Raw genomic sequence first — 21,167 nt, 5'->3', positions numbered from 1 at the left:
TTAAAAGAGTTAGCTAAAAGAAGGAAGGCCGAGAGGGAAGCTGCAAAATTGGCAGCAGAAAAAAAGAAAGCTGAATTGGCAGCCAAAAAGAAGTAGGCTGAATTGGAGGTTGCAAGGATAGAGAAGGAGAAAGCAAAGCAGGCTGAAGTTGAAGATGAACCTCCATCGAAAAGAAAGCATATTGCTAATAGGAAGCAAAAGGAGAAAAATGTGACGAATTTCTCTTTCGAAAAGAGAATGACAAGAACATCTGCAAATGATATGGAGAATGATATGGAGCCTGAATATGAGGGAAGTGAGAATGTGTCCTCATCTGAAGATGATGATGAAGATGATGAGGATGTCAACATTACACAGTTGTCAGAACATTCTGATAGTGATAGAGACGATGACAATAACCCGTCAAAGAAAAGGAATACACAAAACCAAGTCATACAAAAGACAGAAACTCCAGTTCGTAAAGCTGGCAAGGAGGAGGATCAGAAGAAAAAGTATATCAAAAAGACAGGGGTGAGGGTTAATCATACAGCTTTTATGGAATGGGTTCCTAAACTAACCGAAAATCAAAGAAACACTATTCAAGAAATCGGGTTAGGACCATTGCTCACTGTTAATCTGCCCCAAAATGATCAGGTAATTTTTAGTTTTTAAAAATGTTAAAAAGTAAAAAACATAGTTTTGTTTAGGTTGATGTTTATATCTTAATGTAGCATGTTCAATATATAAATAACGATGTTCAAAACTTATTAAATTTTAAATATGAATGCAGGCATTTTGTTATTGGCTTCTTGATCAGTATGAAGAATATTCTTCAACACTGTACTTACCGCGTGGTAACACAATCCGATTGGAGGTGGATGATGTACACATTGTGTACGGTCTTCAAATGGGTGGTCGCAGAATCATTGAGTCCAAGTTTGACCATGATACCGAGGAATACAAAAATTTTCTCACAGAATGGAGGAGAACCTGGAATATCAGAACTGGAGCACCTAGTGTTTCAAAGATAATCAAGCGATACACAACAGAAGTTGGATTCATAGGTTGTGAACCGCATGATAACTTCATGACTGACTTCTTAGTGGTTGCGGTGAATATATTCACGAAGTCCAGTCAAAGTACACAAGCAAACTACAGATTTCTGCTATCCATGATGGATCGTAATGAGATCAGAAATTTGGATTGGTGTGAATATGTCCTATTGAGTTTGGATGCTACAGTGGAAGACTGGAAACAGAACAAGACAACATTTTTCAAAGGACCATTGCCTTTCTTACAGGTATTCAACATTTAACCAATAATGTTAAGTACTTTTTAATTCAATGTTTAATACATGAAATTCAACTTTTAATTCATCATGTTCAATTATTTTTATGTTCAATGATTGCATGTTGTTTTTCATACTCATGTGCAACATTTAATTAAATATGTTCAACTTTGAATTCAACATGTTCTAATGTTTAATGTTCAATGATTGCATATTTTGATTCATACTTTTACTATGTTCAATATGTTCAACTTTTGATGCATCATGTCCAACTTTTAATACAACATGTTCAACTTTAAATACATCATGCTGAATACACAGTCATGTCTGATTAATACGTTTAATACGTTTAATATAACTCATTGTCATTAACAAATATTCAATTTTTAACTAGTTATGTTCAAATGTTTTTTAATATTAATACACTTTTTACTTTTAATGCATAGCTATTCTACTTCGACCGCGTCATGAAGAAAAGGGTAGAACAACCAAGAACATTTCCCCTGATATCAACTTGGACAAAGAAAATGGTTAAAGATAGAATAATAGAGGAAAGGAAAGGGTATGGGCTTGGCCGAATTCTTGACAAAATAGAATTGCCGGAACCAGAAGTGCCTCAAGAAAATGTGCCTCATAATGTGCAAGGAGAAGCTGTGCAACAACTTGTGCAACAACCTGTGCAACAAAATGTGCAAGGAGAAGCACATAATGTTCAACAACAAGAAAACCCGAAGGTAAATATTATTATTTTTTTAATGTTCAGAAATTTATATTCAATGTTCAGCATTTTATGTTTTTTGTTCAGAATGTTGGTTTAAGAATTATGTCATGTTCAGAAAGTAATTTTCAATATTCATAAAATATTCAGAATTTTATGTCCTATGTTCATTAAGTTATGTCTTATGTTCAGAAAGTTATTTTCAATGTTCAGAATGATGTGTTCAGAATGATGTCCTATGTTCAGACAGTTATTTTCAAAGTTCATATAATGTTCAGAATTGTATGTCTAATGTTCAGAAATTCATGTCCTATGTTCAGAATTTGGATTTTCATATTTGAAATATTTACATGTTTTTTTTTACAGGATTTCATGATGGATTTCATTATGTTAATGAACAATTAAGGGGCTAACTTGTCTATGTTGAGCACGAAACTGAAAAGGGCTCAAGAACTCTTCCCGAACAACAATTTGGTGAAGAATGTTGAAGAGTTCATGGGGAAAATGGCAAGAGAACCATCAATTCTTAGTCAAGAAGAAGAATTGTATGGGACTGATGAATTCTTGATGGCTGTAGAAGAAATTGAAAGGAGTATTGCAGAGGGAGTTGCTAAGGAGAACATAAGGATTGCAAATGAGGAAGACAAATACGTCTAGTTTAATCCAAATCGCCCCTTTAGCCTAGGAATTGGCCTAACCCCATAAATACCCAATGATAAGGATGGAGCATCAACTTCAAAATCCCTGGGACAAAATAAAGACGAGCACCTGAACCTCGATCTAAATCTGGGATCATCAAAACAAACTGCTGATCATGTTTTGGAAACACCTGTGACTGGGAATGTCAGGGATGGCACAGCAGCAGTGGCTGGTGAACTAGTGGGGGCACCACAGACTGAGAATGTTCAGTAACACACAGCAGCAGTGGCTGGTGAAAAAGTGGCTGCGGTTACCGATGTCACAGAAGGGTAGGATTCAAGTGATATGAATTTGAATGTGGAACACTGAATATTATAAAAATATGTAATTATTAAACAAGTATTTTGAAGTTATGAATGATAAAATGGTTTTTGATAAATGTTCAACTTTTACTATTAAATGTTCAACTTTTAATGTCATATGTTCAAATCATATATTTTGAAGTAATTACTTATACAATGGTTTTGTGTAAATGTTCAACTTTTACTGTTATATGTTCAACTTTTACTGTTATATGTTCAACCTTTACTGTTATATGTTCAAATTACTTTTATATGTTCACTGTTATATGTTTAATGTTCAAAATTCTTCTGGAAAATGTTTATATGTTCAATGCAGAATACCAGAGCCCCAAAAACGGCCTCAGCGGGAACTCCGAGACGTACCTGCTTGCTTCAAATCACCGTTCATGGTCAAGTACAAAGATTTATTCAAGACTGTGGAGAACATGAGAGCAATAATTACAGACTATGCGTTTGATGATGGAGACGACAAGTACATAATTAAAATAACATTCATAATTAAAATAACATTCATTTTATTATTTTTATCTTTTGGGATAATTTTTCATAACATCGTTGAATCAATATTGTAGGGAAGTATTATATTTTGATGGAGAAAACTCGATAGACAGAGATGAGATGAAAACATTGGGTCGTGATGGATACATAGACAGCGCTATCGTTGATACATGGTCTTCAATCTTAAACGGGAAATGTTCCAAGACTAAGTTCTACTTCTCCACAGTCCCCTTTGTAAGTATAATACTTGTTTTTTTTTTTTTTTGAGGGAATGTAAGTATAATACTTGTGGTATACAGTTCTGGATATTATTATTGATTTCAATGTGCAGAATTGTATGTCTTATGTTCAGAATGGTATCCCTTATGTTCATATTGTTATGTCTTATGTTCAGAAAGTTAAAATCAATGTTCACAGAATGTTCTGAATTTTATGTATTATGTTCAGAAGGTTATATCTTATGTTCATATCTGTTAAATGCAGTTGATCATCAACACCTTCAAAATTAGTCCAGAAACAGATAGCTGGGACACAAGGCTTCATAAATTCAACAACAGATTGACAACTGAAATGAGGAATACTAGTGTTCATAGCCTTAAGACGTATAAGGAGATATATTTTCCGGTATGTGTAAGTGCGCATTTTTATGTGTTGTGCGTTAACTTCTATGATCGCTCAATAGATATTATAGACAACCGGAAGCTGCCACAACATGTCAAGGCGGGCACAAAATACGAAGGACACCCAACAAAAATGGTAAGTTAACATCCAATGTTCATTAAATGAATATATATATATGTACATTAAAAATACTTATGATAAACACCAAATGTTCAAATATGATACAGTAACAATAATGTAAGAAACATCAAAAATTATCTTAAACCAAAGTTTAACATAAATCGAAAAACGAGTTAATCAAACGTATCACATATGAAATTCAAAAAATAGAAAATATCGGAAATTACATATCACGAAAATTATTTATCAAAATTGGCCATAATCTCATCATAAAGCGATACACGAGCAGCAGGAGAATTCAATTCCGTGTTAGCAGAAATTGGAGCGTATTCCGAATATATTCCTTTCCTTTTCTTAGATTGTGAACCAAAACCACCCTACATTACCAAAACCATAAAATATTAGAAAACAATGTACAATATATGACTAAAAATGTTCATAAGTAAGAGATATATGTTCAAATACCTGAACAAAACATTTCAAAGAGTCCACAACATCTGGTATTGCTTTCTTACCACAAATATCCTCCTACATATGCATCAAATTCGTATATTCAATTAATCAAATGTAATATTCAAAGTTAGAAGAACAATGTTCATAAATAAGATAATACCTGCACTGAATCAGGTACTACACTCTTTCCTGAAATACCTTTCTACACATTATAAAGAAATATATTTAGTTTTGAAAGCATATTCTCAAACTATTTTTTTATTCATATTCACACACTAACCTCAAGGGATGAACCTAATACACGCAACTCTGAGCCGGAACTTGGATGAGAATAAAGGAAAGGATTTCCCAAAGCATCAAACTCCTAAAAAATTGATATTCAACTTTTCATTAACAATGTTCAAAATTTAAATATAAATGTACAACATATAAAATTCATGTAAAACAAATAACCTGAACAGAAGCTTGCGCTTTAGCTTTAACATTTTCAGCATGTTTTTCAGCACGTTTCCTCCAAGCCTTCTTTTTGTTACACTCCTTCTCAACAATACCCTTAGGCCTCTCGTTTGTCTCACCCTTTTTCCTACGCTTTTTTGGATCTTTAATGGATGGACCATCCTTTCCATCGTGACCAGGAACATCAATGCCCTCAACCGGCTCTGCAAAATCAATAGCACCCCTAACACTCTCAACCTTTTGCCTTAACAAATCAAATGCGGTATCAATTTCTACTCTAGCTTCAAGGAAATCTTGACAAGATGTAACCAAACGAACAAACTTCCTCATAGTTTGAAATCTCCAAACAGAAGCAGGAACAACATTTACTTTGGAGGATTGTTCATCAACAACAGCGCTGCACATAGCTGCTTTCGTCCACCTCTTCAAAATGTATTGTTCGGGTAACATAGAAACACAATGCATACTATATATACGAAGAATATGAGAACACAATAAACCCACTTCAGAAAAATGCTTGCATGTACAATTGGACTCAAATGTAATTTTGTTAAACGTAACCTCATGCCTTATCAAATCAGCAGTAACAGGCTTCCATATCAGATAAACAACTTTTTCTGCATCTTCAAATGTACGTTCCTGATTCAATGAAATTCCTCTCAGAAACTGCTCCTCAAACTTCACATATAGATAACCAGTGTACACCTTCCTTGCATGCACAAGTATACTAACATTGGCAGCAGCCATATGCCGATTGCCCCTCAATACACGATAATCATGGTGATTTTCTTTGCTACGCCATGCAGATATAACATCTAAAAACAAGTGATAAAAATCACATAAACCATCTGTTTTCCTCAACCTATCTTTAATAGAATTATTAGTCGATTCACTCCTTTGAGAAGACAAAGCTCCACCAGAGAATGTATCCTTAGAATACGCACGGCACCAATGCTCTCGAATCACATACAAATTATTCAACCATACATTCTTCTCACACTTATAGTGCTTAATGAACCTGAAAGTTAAAATGAATATGAATATTACGTTTTTATAATTGAACAACACCTATAAAGAATTGAACATGAGAATAAAAAGGAAATATACCTTGGCCAATAATGTTCAAACTCAGCAACAATATCACAGTACTTCAGAAGATAACTAAACAACTCAGTAAAACCTTTCATAGCTCTCTGCGTAGCAATATTATTCTTTGAATTCTCTCCAAGATGCCATGTACACAAACGGTGACTAGCACCCGGAAACACATCCCTAATAGCAGCAGCAATGGCAGGAGCTTGATCTGTCATTATAGTTTGAGGTATTCCACCACCCATTGATCGCAAAAAAGATTCAAACAACCAAATAAAAGAAGGAATACGCTCATTAACCAGGAACCCCAAACCAAAAACTACATTATTGCAATGATGATTCATTCCAACAAATGGTGCACATATCATATCATATCATACCGATTTGTCCGGTATGTCGTATCAAACACCAATAAATCACCAAAATATTCATAATCCCTTTTCATCCTTCCATCCCTCCAAAAGAAACTAATTAAATGTCCATGTTCATCTAACTCAAAATCATAATAAAAATCACTCTCAGATGATTGTCTTTGAGCAAAGTACCTAATTAACTGATTACAATCTTTACCATCAAGTTTCATTGCCTTTTCAGCAGTCAAAGCGTTGTATGCATCAGCAGTAATAAACCCTAAATTAGGAGATCCTCCGACTTCTTTTCTCATTGCACGAAGCAAATCAGACACTCTACAACCACTGGCTTTCATTGAACTAAGATACTTGAGCTGCTCCCCTGTAATATCTCTTTGAGACCTAAGCAAGTATCTCTTGTCAGCGGGAATCATATGATGATTGTGAGTCATGTTATGCCTCACCACAGTCCAAACACCTTCATTGGTAATAGAAAACTGAATAAAAGCAGTACAACCTGTACGCAATTCAGACCTCTCATACTTCCTCAACGTTTCCTTCTTAACATCTTTAAACCCAGAATTAGAACAAAGAAATCTGCGCATAATCCACAAACCAGTTCTACGACTAGTCCTAATTAATCCCTTACGAATACTGAAACCCTTCCTAAATGCATAATCATTATACATTTCATAAGCTTCATCATCACTCCTAACTTCTTTTAACATTAATTCTGATGCAGATGCTTCTTCAACCACTACTACTTCTTTAGACACTGTTAAAAAATAGAGGGAAAAGATGATGTTCAATTTAGATTGTACGATGTTCATATATTAAAACCAAATGTTCATAATCATAAACTTCAATAAATGTGTTGCGATAATAACATAATCACAACGAAAAAAACATTGAAAAAAGTAAATACCAAAGTCATGTTCATAATATAGGTGAATAATGTTCAAAATCATCAAAAACAACAAGTGTAAATTTTCCAGAAAATTGGAAAATCTGAAAAATATTCAAAATATTAAAAAAGGATACAATGTTCATCAAACTAAAACCTAATACAACTATAAACGTAAAAAAAAACAAATATAAAAAGAATTTTAATCACAATTGAATCTAATCACAATTGAAAATCAAAATCGCAAAATCAGAATCGCAAAATCAAAATCGCAAAACAAAAAAAAAACAAAAAAAATAATTGAATCAAACTCACATTCCTTCATCAACGCAGAGAGTATTGAGGAATTATCAGCATTAATTTCAGCAAGTATAGCATCAATGGAAGCTTTGCTAGTAAAATCATTCATAGAGCATAATGTTGAAACAGAGGAAGCCATGAAGATTGAAATCAGCAAATTGAAAGAGAAAAACTGCGTAATGGCTTTAGAAGAGGAGAGAGAAATTTTTGAATTGATCAACGTGATTACAAAGCAAAAGGAAAGAAGGAAAATAGGAAACAAATCTGGCGCTAAAATTAATGCCGTGATCAAGAAGGAAAGGAAATCAAAGGGGAAAAACGAAATCAACGCTGTCAGAAGCTTTAGAAGGAAACTAAAGAAGGAAGGTGAGTTTAGGACAAAACGACGACGCATAGGAGTAAAACGCTGCGTTTAGGCTCGTATGCACGCTGAGATGCGTGCATACATATGCAGCCAAAAATTTGGGGGGTTTTTCATGAACTTGTTCGATATGTTTGAGGAGGTAAGGCTTTTATGGAAAAATCCTTCTTAAACAATACGAAGAACTATGTGCTATGCTAACTTTAGATCGGAAAATGTTTGGTTGACCATAAGGGTTGGCAACCCCTAACATATATTCCCTTTTTATTTATTTAAGGGATACACTTGTCTTTTCCCACCGTATTTATATAAGATATACACTTGCCATTTTTAGTAACTTATCAACCCCACCATCTAATTAAATAATCTATCTACACCCCACCCCCACCCCCCACCCCTAAAATAACATGGTCCCCACTTGTTTTACTTGTTAAAATATCTACTCAACCCCACTTGCTTTATTACTTTATTTCATTCAAAGTGAGAATCCCCTCTTACCTTCCCCCTATAAATGAGTATCTATAGGAGTTTGTAGAATATTAGGTCATGGACTTGGGCCTTGGCCCACTTACACTTTGGACCCATTTTATGGAGAGTATGTTATCTTGTACTTAGATTGAGCCACTGGAGTATCCCGTACAACTAGCGCCCTCAGAGTAAGTACAATCGTCTAGACTGTTGTGCTTGCTCTGAATAAAGAAGCATCTCGTACAAGTACAAAAGAGTTGAAAGGAAATATGATTGCAAAATAAATTGTCCAAGAAAATTAAATAACTTCTTTTTGATTTTTTTGAATATTAATATTAATTAAACTAAGAACTCGTCTTTTGATTTTTCTAATTTTCCTATAACTAAAACTACTTTTTAACTTAATTGAAACTATTTTTTCTTTTTACTGATTTTTTAGATGAACTTAATTAGAGAGTGAGAGAATGAGAGCTTTTTTTTAGAGAGAGCTTAGAATGATGTGGGTTAGGGGCCTTCTTTAAGTGAGAAAAAAGGATAGTACTTATAGAGGTGGGAAAGGACTAAGTTGCAAATAAATAATAGTTGAAGATTATACGAAATAAATATAGATTAGTAGAAGGATTTTATGAATAAATAAGCAAATTCGAGTAATCATGACTTGATTGACCTCTAACCATTTTCGTTTTAGTTGCCAAACTGATAAGTTATACTATCGGGAAGCTCAAACGGGCAAAACAAGGTACGCGCCTTAGAGAAAAAAGAAGATCATTAGTGTCATCGACTAATGAATATACTTTTGTGTCATGATAGACCAGAAATAAGATGATCATTTTGGAAAGAGGTTATCGTTCGTTTAAAAAACGTCAGGTTAGAAATGTAGGTCCATTATTACGAAAAGGGCGTCATATAAAAGTTGGTCATACATTATTTACCTAACCCAAAGGCTCGTTTTAATACTGCGTATTAACAAGGTTGTTGTCACATTGTTTAGACAATAACATAACATACCCCCTCTTAATAGTAATAGTACTTTTGGGAGATAGTATTTCTCGGGGTGCACTTTTTATAAGTATTCCTTTCATGGTGTATTTTCCGATGTGGATAACCCTCTTATAAAAGCACCTAACACATCCCATATTAGTAGTAGGGAGACTAGTGGTTGTAAAACATATATGTTCTGTAATAAGACTAGAACCATTATTTGTTACGCTAACCTGAATGGAGTATTCTGTATAAACTAGTTCTTGAACCCGTTCGATGAACGGGCTTTGGTTCACCGTGATATGTGTGGTATTTTAAAGATCCAATTAAACTTAACAATCACCATGTTGAAGTGCTCATATCAGATAATGTTAGGAATAAAGAAAACTAATATTGTAGTTGAAGTACCTCCAAAAAAGGCAAATAGAAAAAAGGAACCCAAAAAAAAGTACTTGTCTCGATCGGTCTACCTCTCATTCATAGCATTACTGTTGTCGTATCTACTGTGTTAAATAGAGTTAGGGTTGGATTTAGAGATGGGAGACCAAATATAAGCGACGTTTGTGATTACGAAGTGTAATCGACATTATTTAATCAATTATTAATGGTTATGGGAGGAATTGATTTATTAATGGAGGCTTTTAAAGGAGATGGGGAGAAAATGGTGGATCAAATTGAAGGTGGAATTCCATAAAGATGATATATTTAGAGGTCCAATTGAAGTGTATTACAATTTACTTCAATTGAAGAGTTTGTACAATTAAAGATTAAAGAATTAAAGATTCAAGAATTAAAGATTCAAAAAGAATTAGATGAGATAATTATATCTTGTAACTGCTCATGAAATTGAAGGAGGGTAAATGAAGAAGGGTTTGGCATGGAGTAGAATGGGGAAGTTGGACGGTGCTCTGGTGTGGAGTGATGGTGGGTATTTTTTTTTTCTTCAATTTTTACAATTATACGGATGGAAGAGCAATGGGATGGACACGTGGCCAAAGTTTTGGGGTTCTTTTTTAAAGACTAGGTATAGATGTCTAAGTTATATTCATCCGTAGTTGAAAGACATGACGTTTACTGAATCGGTTTTATTATTGCACTATAATCAATTGGAGATTCCTAGCTAAACCTATGCATGAAGGTAGCTTTTTACTTGCAAATTACCTCCAAATTAAAAAAAAAATGATTTGACAAAAGAATCACAAGTATGAATACATTCAAGGTTGTTGGCATCTTCTTCTTTTTATTTTGGAAGGGTTCACATGATTTGTTGTTTTGTTATTAAGATTCTCTTTTTTATTATATTTTTTTAAAAAAAGGGGTTGGGGTCTTACGTGGGTTTTGGGGGCTAATTAGATTAGGCTTTATTTTTTGTCTTTTTTTGTTACTTTTGTTTTGTCTTTTTCTTATTATTGTTAATTGTTTCACACAAATTCTTATTTACAAGGGTTGTACAATAAATATTGTACACCGGAGTAAAAGTTAACTCAAATGTGTAAAAGTTAAGCTTATATATGTAAAAGTTATCTATTTTTTAGTGATAAATTTTTTCATTTTAATAAAACTTATTTTTTCAAAATCACTAATAATGTAATAAAATTAATCATTGAATGTTTATCTATCAACTTTTTTTTACTACTATAAAAGTTAATCAAAACTAAGTTAAAGTTACAAAAAAATGGGTAAAAGTTATCTTGGTGTACAATAAATTTATTGTACACCTTATGCGCGCAAGACCTTTTGATTGTTTCATTGGTTTGTTTTAATTTAATTAGTTTAGACAGTAAGTTAATTAATTTAGTTAATTATTTGGGTTAAGTCATTTTTGCATGGTGGAGTCAAACCGGGGAAGTAATAGTAAATTTAGTAAGATTTGTAATTAACGAGATTCATAGTAGATCTATCATTTATTTAGAAGATAATTTTTACCAATGCATGTGTGCATAGTTGTTGTAACAAAAGATTTGACAATCCAAGAGCAATAAATTTACTTAACTGATTTTTTAAAAAAAAACTTTTGCTGATTGTTTCATTTGGAGTCAAACAATTCACGTGAATGTGAATGAATTTTATTAGGGGTGAGAAAAAGTCAGGGTACCCTGAATCAGAACCGTAACCTGTTAGGAACTTGCGGTTTCAGAATCGGAACCTGTTGTGCAGGTTCCGGTTCCGGGTAATAAATTTGGGAACCTGTTGCAACAGGTTCCGGTTCCGGGTAACACACAATATTAACGTGGAGTACCTAAAATAAGGAACTGGGCAATATGAAAATGCTTCATATGCCCAAAATATGAAACAATCCAAGCTAATTTTTGGAAAATATAAATATAAAATTGCAACTTAAGCTCAAACTATAAAACAATCAAAGCCCAAACCTTAAAGTAGACAGTCTTTCAATAAAACATAAATATTTTACTTAAAATTTCAAAATTTCAAAATTTTCCGGTTCTCATTTTAAACAGGTTCCGGTTCTTGGAATTTCAACAGGGTACCCTGTTGTACTCACCCCTAATTTTTATTGTTTTGTTTTTCCTATTTTTTTGCCTTTTAGTAGTTAGTTAGTTAGTCATTATTAGAAATTAATTAGTTAGTAATTAGTATTAAGAAAAGCTAGTTAGTATTAAAAGTAGGTAATGAGTCTTGGTTCTACAAAGGCATTGTTTTCATAAGGTAAAGGAAGGATCTAGATTAAAATGGGTAGTAGTTAGTTGATATTTCGGGTAACATGTTTTTTTTGGTGTAATATTTCGGGTAACATGTTAGCAAAACTTTGGGCTATGTTGGGAAAAGTTTTAATTATGTGCTCGGTTAGTTAAATTTTAATCATTCCTGGTTATTTACGTACTACTCTTATGTCAATAAGAGTTGAACGGACATCTCGCTCTCCCTCTCCTTTTTCTCTCTTCTCTCTCATCTTTTAGGGTTTCAGTTTTCTTGGTCGTTTAGGCCGGAAGTAGTCTATTTTCTTCGGAAATTAGACTATTTCCGAAAATTTTTCTTGCTTTTCATTGTTTCTTTTCATGTTTTGTCTTGTTTTGGTTTCTTTTCCGTTGATTTGTTCCAAATTTATTCTTGGGTTGTTCCCAATTTATTTGGGTTTTTCCTAGAGTTTTCTAGGTTCTTAATTCTCATTCATGGATGGAAATTTTTTTTAGGGTTTCAATAATTGGGAAAGAGATTTGGATTCATACAGTTTTAGGGTTTATCATCAACTCGTCGTTCAGAACAATTCGTGCGCACATTGCGAAGGGCTCTACTTGGAAAGATGTGAAATCATCGAAAATCACTGCTCGCGTCAAGCTAGAAGCGGTGGAGTACGAGATGTGATTTAGGATGCAGAATAGCAATGTTTTGATTGTAACAATCATGTATTTTCTTTGAATCAGTGGTATGCAGATCTATTTTATCATTGTAGATGTCGTATGGGAGATTATTATTGATATTGTTCTTCCCCGTCAAAAAATAAGAGTCGAACAGGGACAAAATGATGTTAATTATCACGTTAATACGAAATTACTCTTGAGAGTTAATTGAAAGAAATAATGCCCTTGGTCCAAGTATGCATTCAATGCTAAGTCTAATGAATACGGTTCAGTATTAATTAAACAAGTTAATAATTCAGTGAGATCAAGTGAACTGTATAACTAGCTAGAGGCCGTTTCAGTTCAAGTGGAATTAAAAATATGAATCCACAGCTTACTCTTGACTGAACTCGTAGGGTCACACAAATAGTACGTGAACAGATCAAGTATTTAAGTGAATATATTATTCATTAAATAGTCTATTTATGAACATTCGGAAACGACGGATCTCGGTTCTAGTGGGGGTGTCAAAAGGAAAAATATAGAATGCTCCGAAAATTATGATATTGCCGGAAACGGAATTATGGATCATGATGGAAATATAAATATTATCCAAGTCGTATATGTTGTCGGAAACGGAAACATGGTACGTATCGGAAAATATTATCGGAAATAGAAATATTCCCGGAATCGGAAATATTGCCGAAAATGGAAATATTGCAGGAATCGAAAATATTGTCAGAATCGGAAGTATTAAATATTTGTTCGAATCGGAAATGAATTTCGGAATCGGAAATATTAAATATTTGTTCGAATCGGAAATGAATTATGGAATCAGAAAACGAATCGAAATCGCGACGTACGAACGATCGACGAACGAGCTTGTGAGACGCAAGGCCCAGCGCCTAGCAAGCCCGTGCGCGGGAGCAGCGAGGCAAAGAAGGCCGAGCAGCAGCAGCGCCCAAACAAGATGGGTCGCGTGCTTGCTGCCAGCGCCCAGCGCTCTTGGGCCAAGCGAGCAGCAGCACCCACTCGTGGGCTTGCGTGCTGCGGGGCTGCGGGCTGTGTGCGCTACACGACCAAGCCTTGGCCGGTTAGGATTACTTCGTTGTCAAGTAATCGTGTTTTTCTAATTCTACTCAAATTGGATGATTTAGTTAAACCTGGAATACTTAGGTATTTGATTAAACCTAAAATTCTAATGATATTATTTAACTAGAATCCTAATGGATTTAGTTATTCGATTCCTAGTAGAATTCAAACTCCGTTATTTCCACGTACCCTATAAATATGTGGTTCATGATCACAATTTGTAATGCAATGCAATAAGTATTCCAATACATTAAGTTCAAGAGAGAATTTAATATTTGCCTAACTTTATTGTGAGTTTCCCGAGTGCATATAAAACCTTAGAGAATATTCTAGTTGGTTGAATCTAAGGCGGATCCGAAAGTGCTGTGGACTATCTACGGAGGGGCGACATTTGGAGTCCTAAACTTGTTCTTGTTCGGTTCGGGAGCAGCTAGGGAAGGCACGCATCACATTTTATGTATCCTAATTATGCTAATTGACTATGTGGCCGGCAATTAATTTGGATTCCTGGGTTTATGGTTTTTCCGCATCAATTATATTGTTTATATTATTCATAACCTTACAGTGGTATCACGAGCCTCTAATTAATTCCATAATCAATTATAGTTAACATGGATTAAATTTTATAAATTTGCAATGAATTAAAGGGGTGATTAATTTCGTGTATGTAATTAATTGTAAATTTGTGCGATTATTTAATTATATGTTCGCAGGATGTTTTGGCTGTTTTGTCAATAATGGTCGGATTCTTATAATTTTATAGTGATTTTCGCATGTAAACGACGTTTTAAAATTTTGACAAAAATCAAAGATTTGATGTCGAACCCAGAATTCCCAAATTCGAAGCATAACTACGACTTTTTGGAGGTTTTAGTTTTTCGAATGCAAAATTTGTAATTTTAATGATGTTAAATTAAATATTTGTGGATCTTGTAAGTAAATCTTGAATCTATGGTTGACCTACAGTATATGTTTAACAATTTTAAAGCCTAATCTTGTTAATTATACAACCTAATTTGTAATTACAATTAATTTGTTGAATTTCAAATAATTTAGACTTTGATTTGAATTTCATAATTAATTGATAATTTAATTAGGATCCTATGATTAAAAACCACCATAAAATTAGTTAAAATTGAAAAGTTTTAAAATTTTATGACCTAGATTTTAATCCCTAAAAATACATGTAATCGGAAATTAATTTGAATAATAAATTTTCGATTTTTTCGCCCAAATTTAAAGAAATTAATATGATTTATTAATTTGTCGTTAAATTTAAAATACAAAAAATATTAATTTTTATAAAACCGATCACCAATGTTGCATGCACGAAGCAATGGAACCTAAGTGTTACCCTTAAGGGGTGTTGCATAGTGTGGGCATGCGACGACGAGCAAGGGAGCTCGTCGCCCATGCGGTACGAAGCAATGAGCAAGCAAGGCATGCGCGGCATGCTAGGCCCTGTGCCGTGTGTGTTATGCGGGTGGTCGAGCAAATTGGGCAACAAGGCATCGTAGCACAAGGCACGAGGCAAGGCAGCAGCATACGAGCAAGGGAGCTCGCAGGCCGCTGCGCATGCCACTTCCCAGCGCGCAACCAACGAGCAACAGGCACATCACGAAGTTGTTGCACTACTGTGGTGCATCACTCGGCCAGCAGCTACGCGAGCCCTGGGCGCTGCCTTGTGCATGCGGCCCATTTGCGTTGCGGAGTTGGTGCTTGGGCGAGGCATGGGCTTCGGCATATGCCTTGCTTTGGCACGTCGGGCCTTTTTGTTTATGTTTCGGTTGAAAACGATTTTAATTAAATTTAATTTCGTAATTTAATTTTTTCTCGGAATTTAATTTTGATTAATTTAATTATTATAAATTATTTTGTTATAATTATTTTACTAAAATTAAAACCTTGATAAAATTGAAATTAATTAATTTTAATCAACTGAAAATAAAATAAAGGGATTTAAATATTAATTTTATATGAGCTTTCAATTTTAATTAAATTTGTAAGTTTTCGGTTGGACTAGGAAATACAATTTTATGTTTAAAATTTATAAAGTATGTAAATTCTTGGTTTTAGTGGGAGCTTTTAGTCATTAACTCTTGATTAGGTCTACATTCCTTTAAAGTTAAAACAACTCGATTAGAACTAATAAGGTTGAATAATTTGTAGATTATTGGAACCCTTAATTAGTTGTTGCAAATGTTTATGTGATGCATGATTTTTCTACTAACTTTCTATGTGGGCCATTCATTGATAAATGAATGGGTGAATGGTATATTGTAAATGTACTGTTTTGCAAGTTATATGGAAAGTGACTAGTATGGCCCAAATAGGATAGAAAATATGATCTGCGTACCATTAATTTGAATGTAAAATTGGTCTAGTGCACCAAAGTTTTTATTTTAAATATGGTCTGTACGTGTACCATCAAATAGTTGTAATTAGTTTTAATTATAGCATATCCTATTTGAAGAAAATGGCGCCTCCCATGGTGAAATTCAAGACGGAGTTTCCAATCCATTTTCAAAGACGGGGTTTGAAGTTGAAGCTTCAAGATGAAGTCGGGTCATACTAGATCACATTTAAATCTTATGCGTGCTTTAAGTTATTTATTGCTTTAAATATGTCTTAAATATGCATGAGATTATGGCTTGATTATGTTGCATGATTAAGGATTTTAGTTCACTTAAAATCTAACCCACATAGTAAGAGCCTTAAGTTCCAAACTTTAAAAATTGAGTTAAAAGGTACCATGCCAAAATAACACTTACTTGGATAACCTTTACATCAATCTTAGTAATAGTTTTCCGCCATAGTGAGGTGTTACTTGTTGATCCTAAAGGGGTAAGGTACACAAATAATTGTGAGTACATGTTAGTTTTGGTGAAACTCAACGATATAAGTAAGGAGTCCTTTTATGTCGTGGCAAAACAGATAGGTTTACCTAATAAGTTCTTAGACGTACCTATCAACCAAGAATAGTTTCTAGACTATTAGCAAAGGATTTGCTTACCTAAAATATTTTAGAATTGAGTCTAAATACATAATGTGCTTAATTCTTCAATGATTTTAGGGTCTTAGATTCATTTTATTCACACCTGCCGGAACAATAAATTCGAATAAAATGCCAATGACTTGTTTAAATTGCATAATTGCTTTAATTTTCAAGTTGTTTTGGTTATCCTTACTTATGTTTTATTAGTATCATGTTAGGGTTGTTCGTTTAATAGAATCATGTTAGGATTATTATTGTTTTAGTATGTAGTACTCAGCTTTGCTGATTACGTGCTTTGTTTGTGTGTGTTGATCATGGCTATGCCTTATTGATCCTGTGATGACCCATTTTGGTGAGCAGTCTCTAAGGATCAATAAGCGCTGTCCATCTACAGGTTTGAAGATGATGCATCATTGGGATCGGGATTAGAGAGCTTGTATTTATTTTGTTTTGCTAAGTGACTTGGGTTTGTTAAATCGGACTTTAAACTTGTCGTACTATTTACATTTTCTTATTTTCGTTGATTGATTTTTGGGATTAAATCTGTAATCGATTATTTATAAACCTAAAAGTTAGTTTTGTATTTTCCGCTGCAAAATTCTGAATAAGCCGTTACGTTTTCACACGGGGGATAATACTTCGATAATTCTCTATAGTTATATTTATAAAAAGGGTTATTTTAGGAAAAGGAGAATTGTCGGGGTGTTACATTATTACTCATGATAAATGTTTAGACTTTGCATGCTTCAATGTATGTTTTAATTATTGTTTATAATTAAATATTTTGCACTGCAGTAAATCCTTTTTGAAAGGTAACAGTAAATTTCCTCGATTGGTAGTGAATCCAAGAACGATTCACGGATATGAGAGAAAATGAGCAAATTAAAAATGTACGATTCGTTTAGCGACTTTTATGGTTGTTTTCGAGTATCAAAATCGAATGGCAAACCAATTGGTGCTTGTAGATTTAAAATACAATGTAGTTTTGAGATCATAAAGCATTGAGTTTAAACGCTCAGCTTTACCAATGGTTAACAACCTAATATATTTGTCCATTTAATTCTCGAATGAGTCTAGTCCCTAGACATTCGAATAGATTGATGCTTAGAGAACTTTAGAAGCTTCTGGTAAGATCATCTAGTTGAAGAAAAATATTCAACATAAATTAAATGGTAAGAACCTTGTTGAAGTGACATTGGATATGTCTAACAAAGTATAAAAGTCACCACTAAAGAAGTCAATTCTTAAGACTATAAGAAAGGGTACAAGTAATAGGAAAACAAGGAACAACTGAAAGGAACTTATAATTCCGTTTCTACCTATAAGTTTATGTTTAAAGTAAAGTAACCTAGCAATCAAACTTCCTTGGTATCATATACCGCTTAAGGTTCTTACTTCGGTAATAACTCAAATGATGGAAGCTAGGATACACTAATGACCTACAAGTGGGAAATGAAGCATGGCATTGCCACATTCGTTGTAGGGTAATCTAGTTTGTTTTAAGTACTTTCAAGGCTGGAACTTAATGGCTATTTTGTTCCATAATCAGCATACCTAAATTTCTGTTTTCAAACACAAAAAGACTCACATTCAAGAAAAAAACAATGTTTGTTTGTTTATTTGAATGAAATGGTCATTTACGGGTTGAGTCAATATGCCTGATTAAAACAAACAACCCTTTAACAATAAAGAACTTTACTAGGTTCAAATCAATATCTTGATTTGAGTTCCACTAACCTTTAGCATTGTTACATAGACCATATCAACAAGTTAACGTTCTAAAGCTCTATTTTGATGGACTTTTGAAAGTTGATTGATTTCTAGATCATTCAAGACAAGCTAGTCTTACTTGTTGAAAGTAACAAAAGATATGAACTATTGTTAGAACACCTAGACAATAGAGTTCAAAGCTAAAGTAAGATTTTATGACTTTATTATATCACCTGGATTTAAGTGAATATTGGTTTATTTACTCAATGTGATATAAGTTTGAATCTGTTTGGCTAGTCAAAAGATTCATAGAAAAGTATAAAATTACCACTTGGCAAGAAATCATAAAGATCTAGGTTAGATCGTGTTGATGATTACTTATACCAAGAATGATCATCAATGATTGTGTGTTGTAATTTCATAGTCTAGATATGGTATATCTAAATTGGAATGATCGAAGTCGATTAGTACTTGATTCGATTCGATCACTGATGAATCATAAAGATTTTTCCTATAATTTCTAAAACAAAATGCTCAACTACCACCAAACTAAACCTAATTCGTCAAAGCTATTGAAAAGTAATTTCAGATTATCTTTTCAATTATATATATCTAAAGATTTCCTAAACTCATTGGGAGCTTAGTGTTTGTCATTCGACAAACAAAGGCCCAAGTATAGACCCAAGTATAGATATATGTTTCATTGTGATTTATTCAAATGAGACACAAGGGCATTGTTTCTACCACGGATTTTGAGAACATAATGTTTGTTTGCTTTAATAGTGTCCTTTTGGAGATTCGTTTCCAAAATGACAAGTGGGAGAAAATAGACCTCGAAAGTCTTCGAGGCTTTCGAGTCTGTAGACACCTACTTTTGTCCCCATTCCCAAAAGGGAAGGTTCAATGATGAAAGCATAAATCTCCACTTGACAACGCATCTCCTATAAAATAACGAATCTCGATCACCCCTTTTCATTTCACCCGAAACCTGCTATTTATAGAAACCTGCTATTTATGGAAACCTGGTAAAAATAGTAACTGCCGTAATGGGTAGTTGTTAAAAGTGGCAAGTCATAAAAGATAGAAACCTGTCAGAATTAGGTGTTGCACTCCAACATAAATCCTAAACGAGATAGAAATTGCGAGAGAATCCTATTCCTAATATGATACAAAAATAAGAGTCACGTATTAATTAAAATCCTAACGAGCCTAGAGTTCGTAACGGGCCCAGACGCATTCCGTCACAAGGTTAATACGCACTAAAAGACTCGATTAAGTCTCAAACACTCCGGATTCTAGGAATCCGAATCTGACTAAGAAAACAGCCCAGATCCTATTTTCAACGCCTGGCTCTGGGCGCCGAAATCTTCGGCGCCCAGGCCTGGGCGCTGAAATTACGTGGGACGTATTCTTTCCTAATTCCTCGTGGATTAGAGCTCTACAATTCTATCTTTCCACGAACTCTTTTCTATAAATATAGCCCAAGTTTGACGTGAAAAAAGGAACACACAATTATTATTCTGAGTATTGACTCTAAACCCCTAAGCCTAAGCCTCACGCTGCAAAACTGATCACGCGTTCTGTCGCAATCGATCCATAAATCGAACAGAACGTATCCCATCCCATGATTTGAGATTCGTTAAATAAAAGGAGAAATAGCAAAGTCAAAGTGGTTAGTTTTCTGAGAACCGTGACGCACCTCTCAAGGGTGCGTCGTAACGTGTCCCTTTTCTATGATTTAATTGCTTTCCTCGCCCTTTTTATGAACTGTTAAACTAACAAAATCTGATTGTTCTATCACGCCTAATAAATATGATATTTTTTTGGAAATTGGATTATCATGCTAGGTCCCTTAATACAATCTAAATCAGATAATCGCGCTCGATCTAGTACTATATGTTGCATATTGTTAAAATCAACTCAGATTAGTTTAATAGTTAACGCATGTCCCTTCAATTATTTATGCTGAGCTAGTAAGGATATCCTGCCTCTGGAGTTATCGAAGAGCGAGTACTCCTCTCGGTAGTTACAGTCCCCCGAACCCTCAATCTCTACCTTGCGGGTGTATGTTGAGAGATCCCCACACCAGGGATCACAAGGGAACCTACGGCCGTCGTGGTCAAACATAATTGCACTCCCTTTATGTCACGATAACCGGGTTTTGTCAGTTTTTCTCATTGTCGTTAAAAACTGAATGGCGACTCCTATATTAATAGTCAATTGGGTGTAAACTCACAGGAAATCCAATTACACTTGATTTGACACTAGTAGAGAAAACGTCATTTGCAACTCCTTTTTTGCAACTCATACATTGTGTGAATGCTACGAAAAGTCATTGGTCAACGCGGGTCAAGGATTTAATGATTTTATTGCACCGTTTTTGAACAGTAAACGCTGCAATTTTTTGAAAAAAAAAAATTAAAAAAATAATTGCAGCGAAGTAAGTGAGTGCACGCTAAGAAAAAGGCGTCTAATTGCAGC

General features: G+C 34.0%; 3 protein-coding genes across 3 annotated transcripts; 1 reads left to right on the top strand and 2 right to left on the bottom strand.

The window, feature by feature from the left end:
- The first annotated feature begins 220 nt into the window (after positions 1 to 220).
- LOC110802443 (uncharacterized) lies at positions 221 to 2,979 on the top strand. Its single transcript, XM_056833486.1, has 4 exons — positions 221 to 633; positions 770 to 1,279; positions 1,714 to 2,001; positions 2,352 to 2,979. Exons 1-4 carry the CDS (start codon positions 238 to 240, stop codon positions 2,388 to 2,390), a joined length of 1,233 nt encoding a protein of 410 aa, XP_056689464.1. The 5' UTR covers positions 221 to 237; the 3' UTR covers positions 2,391 to 2,979.
- A 1,485-nt stretch (positions 2,980 to 4,464) lies between these two features.
- Positions 4,465 to 6,471, bottom strand: LOC110802430 (protein FAR1-RELATED SEQUENCE 5-like). Its single transcript, XM_056832140.1, has 6 exons — positions 6,242 to 6,471; positions 5,132 to 6,152; positions 4,959 to 5,042; positions 4,839 to 4,880; positions 4,691 to 4,753; positions 4,465 to 4,602 (listed from the first exon to the last, which is right to left on the bottom strand). The coding sequence occupies exons 1-6, from the start codon at positions 6,469 to 6,471 to the stop codon at positions 4,465 to 4,467; spliced, it is 1,578 nt and encodes a 525-aa protein (XP_056688118.1).
- A 119-nt stretch (positions 6,472 to 6,590) lies between these two features.
- On the bottom strand, positions 6,591 to 7,919 carry LOC110802429 (protein FAR1-RELATED SEQUENCE 5-like). Its single transcript, XM_022007868.2, has 2 exons — positions 7,796 to 7,919; positions 6,591 to 7,351 (listed from the first exon to the last, which is right to left on the bottom strand). The coding sequence occupies exons 1-2, from the start codon at positions 7,917 to 7,919 to the stop codon at positions 6,591 to 6,593; spliced, it is 885 nt and encodes a 294-aa protein (XP_021863560.2).
- Between the last annotated feature and the right edge of the window lie 13,248 nt (positions 7,920 to 21,167).

The sequence above is a fragment of the Spinacia oleracea genome, chromosome 6, assembly GCF_020520425.1.
Source record: "Spinacia oleracea cultivar Varoflay chromosome 6, BTI_SOV_V1, whole genome shotgun sequence".
NCBI classification, from domain to species: Eukaryota; Viridiplantae; Streptophyta; class Magnoliopsida; order Caryophyllales; family Amaranthaceae; genus Spinacia; species Spinacia oleracea.
This window is presented reverse-complemented; position numbering and strand designations above follow the sequence as displayed.

Excerpts from the sequence above, each read along its gene's own strand:
- LOC110802443 (XM_056833486.1), top strand. The coding sequence starts at position 238 with ATGACAAGAACATCTGCAAATGATATGGAGAATGATATGGAGCCTGAA. Across the intron at positions 1,280-1,713 it reads GACCATTGCCTTTCTTACAG|CTATTCTACTTCGACCGCGT; the intron begins GTATTCAACATT and ends TTTAATGCATAG. Across the intron at positions 2,002-2,351 it reads AACAACAAGAAAACCCGAAG|GATTTCATGATGGATTTCAT; the intron begins GTAAATATTATT and ends TTTTTTTTACAG.
- LOC110802430 (XM_056832140.1), bottom strand. The coding sequence starts at position 6,471 with ATGGGTGGTGGAATACCTCAAACTATAATGACAGATCAAGCTCCTGCC. Across the intron at positions 6,153-6,241 it reads TTTGAACATTATTGGCCAAG|GTTCATTAAGCACTATAAGT; the intron begins GTATATTTCCTT and ends TTTAACTTTCAG. Across the intron at positions 4,754-4,838 it reads TAGTACCTGATTCAGTGCAG|GAGGATATTTGTGGTAAGAA; the intron begins GTATTATCTTAT and ends ATGCATATGTAG.
- LOC110802429 (XM_022007868.2), bottom strand. The coding sequence starts at position 7,919 with ATGGCTTCCTCTGTTTCAACATTATGCTCTATGAATGATTTTACTAGC. Across the intron at positions 7,352-7,795 it reads CTCTGCGTTGATGAAGGAAT|TGTCTAAAGAAGTAGTAGTG; the intron begins GTGAGTTTGATT and ends ATTTTTTAACAG.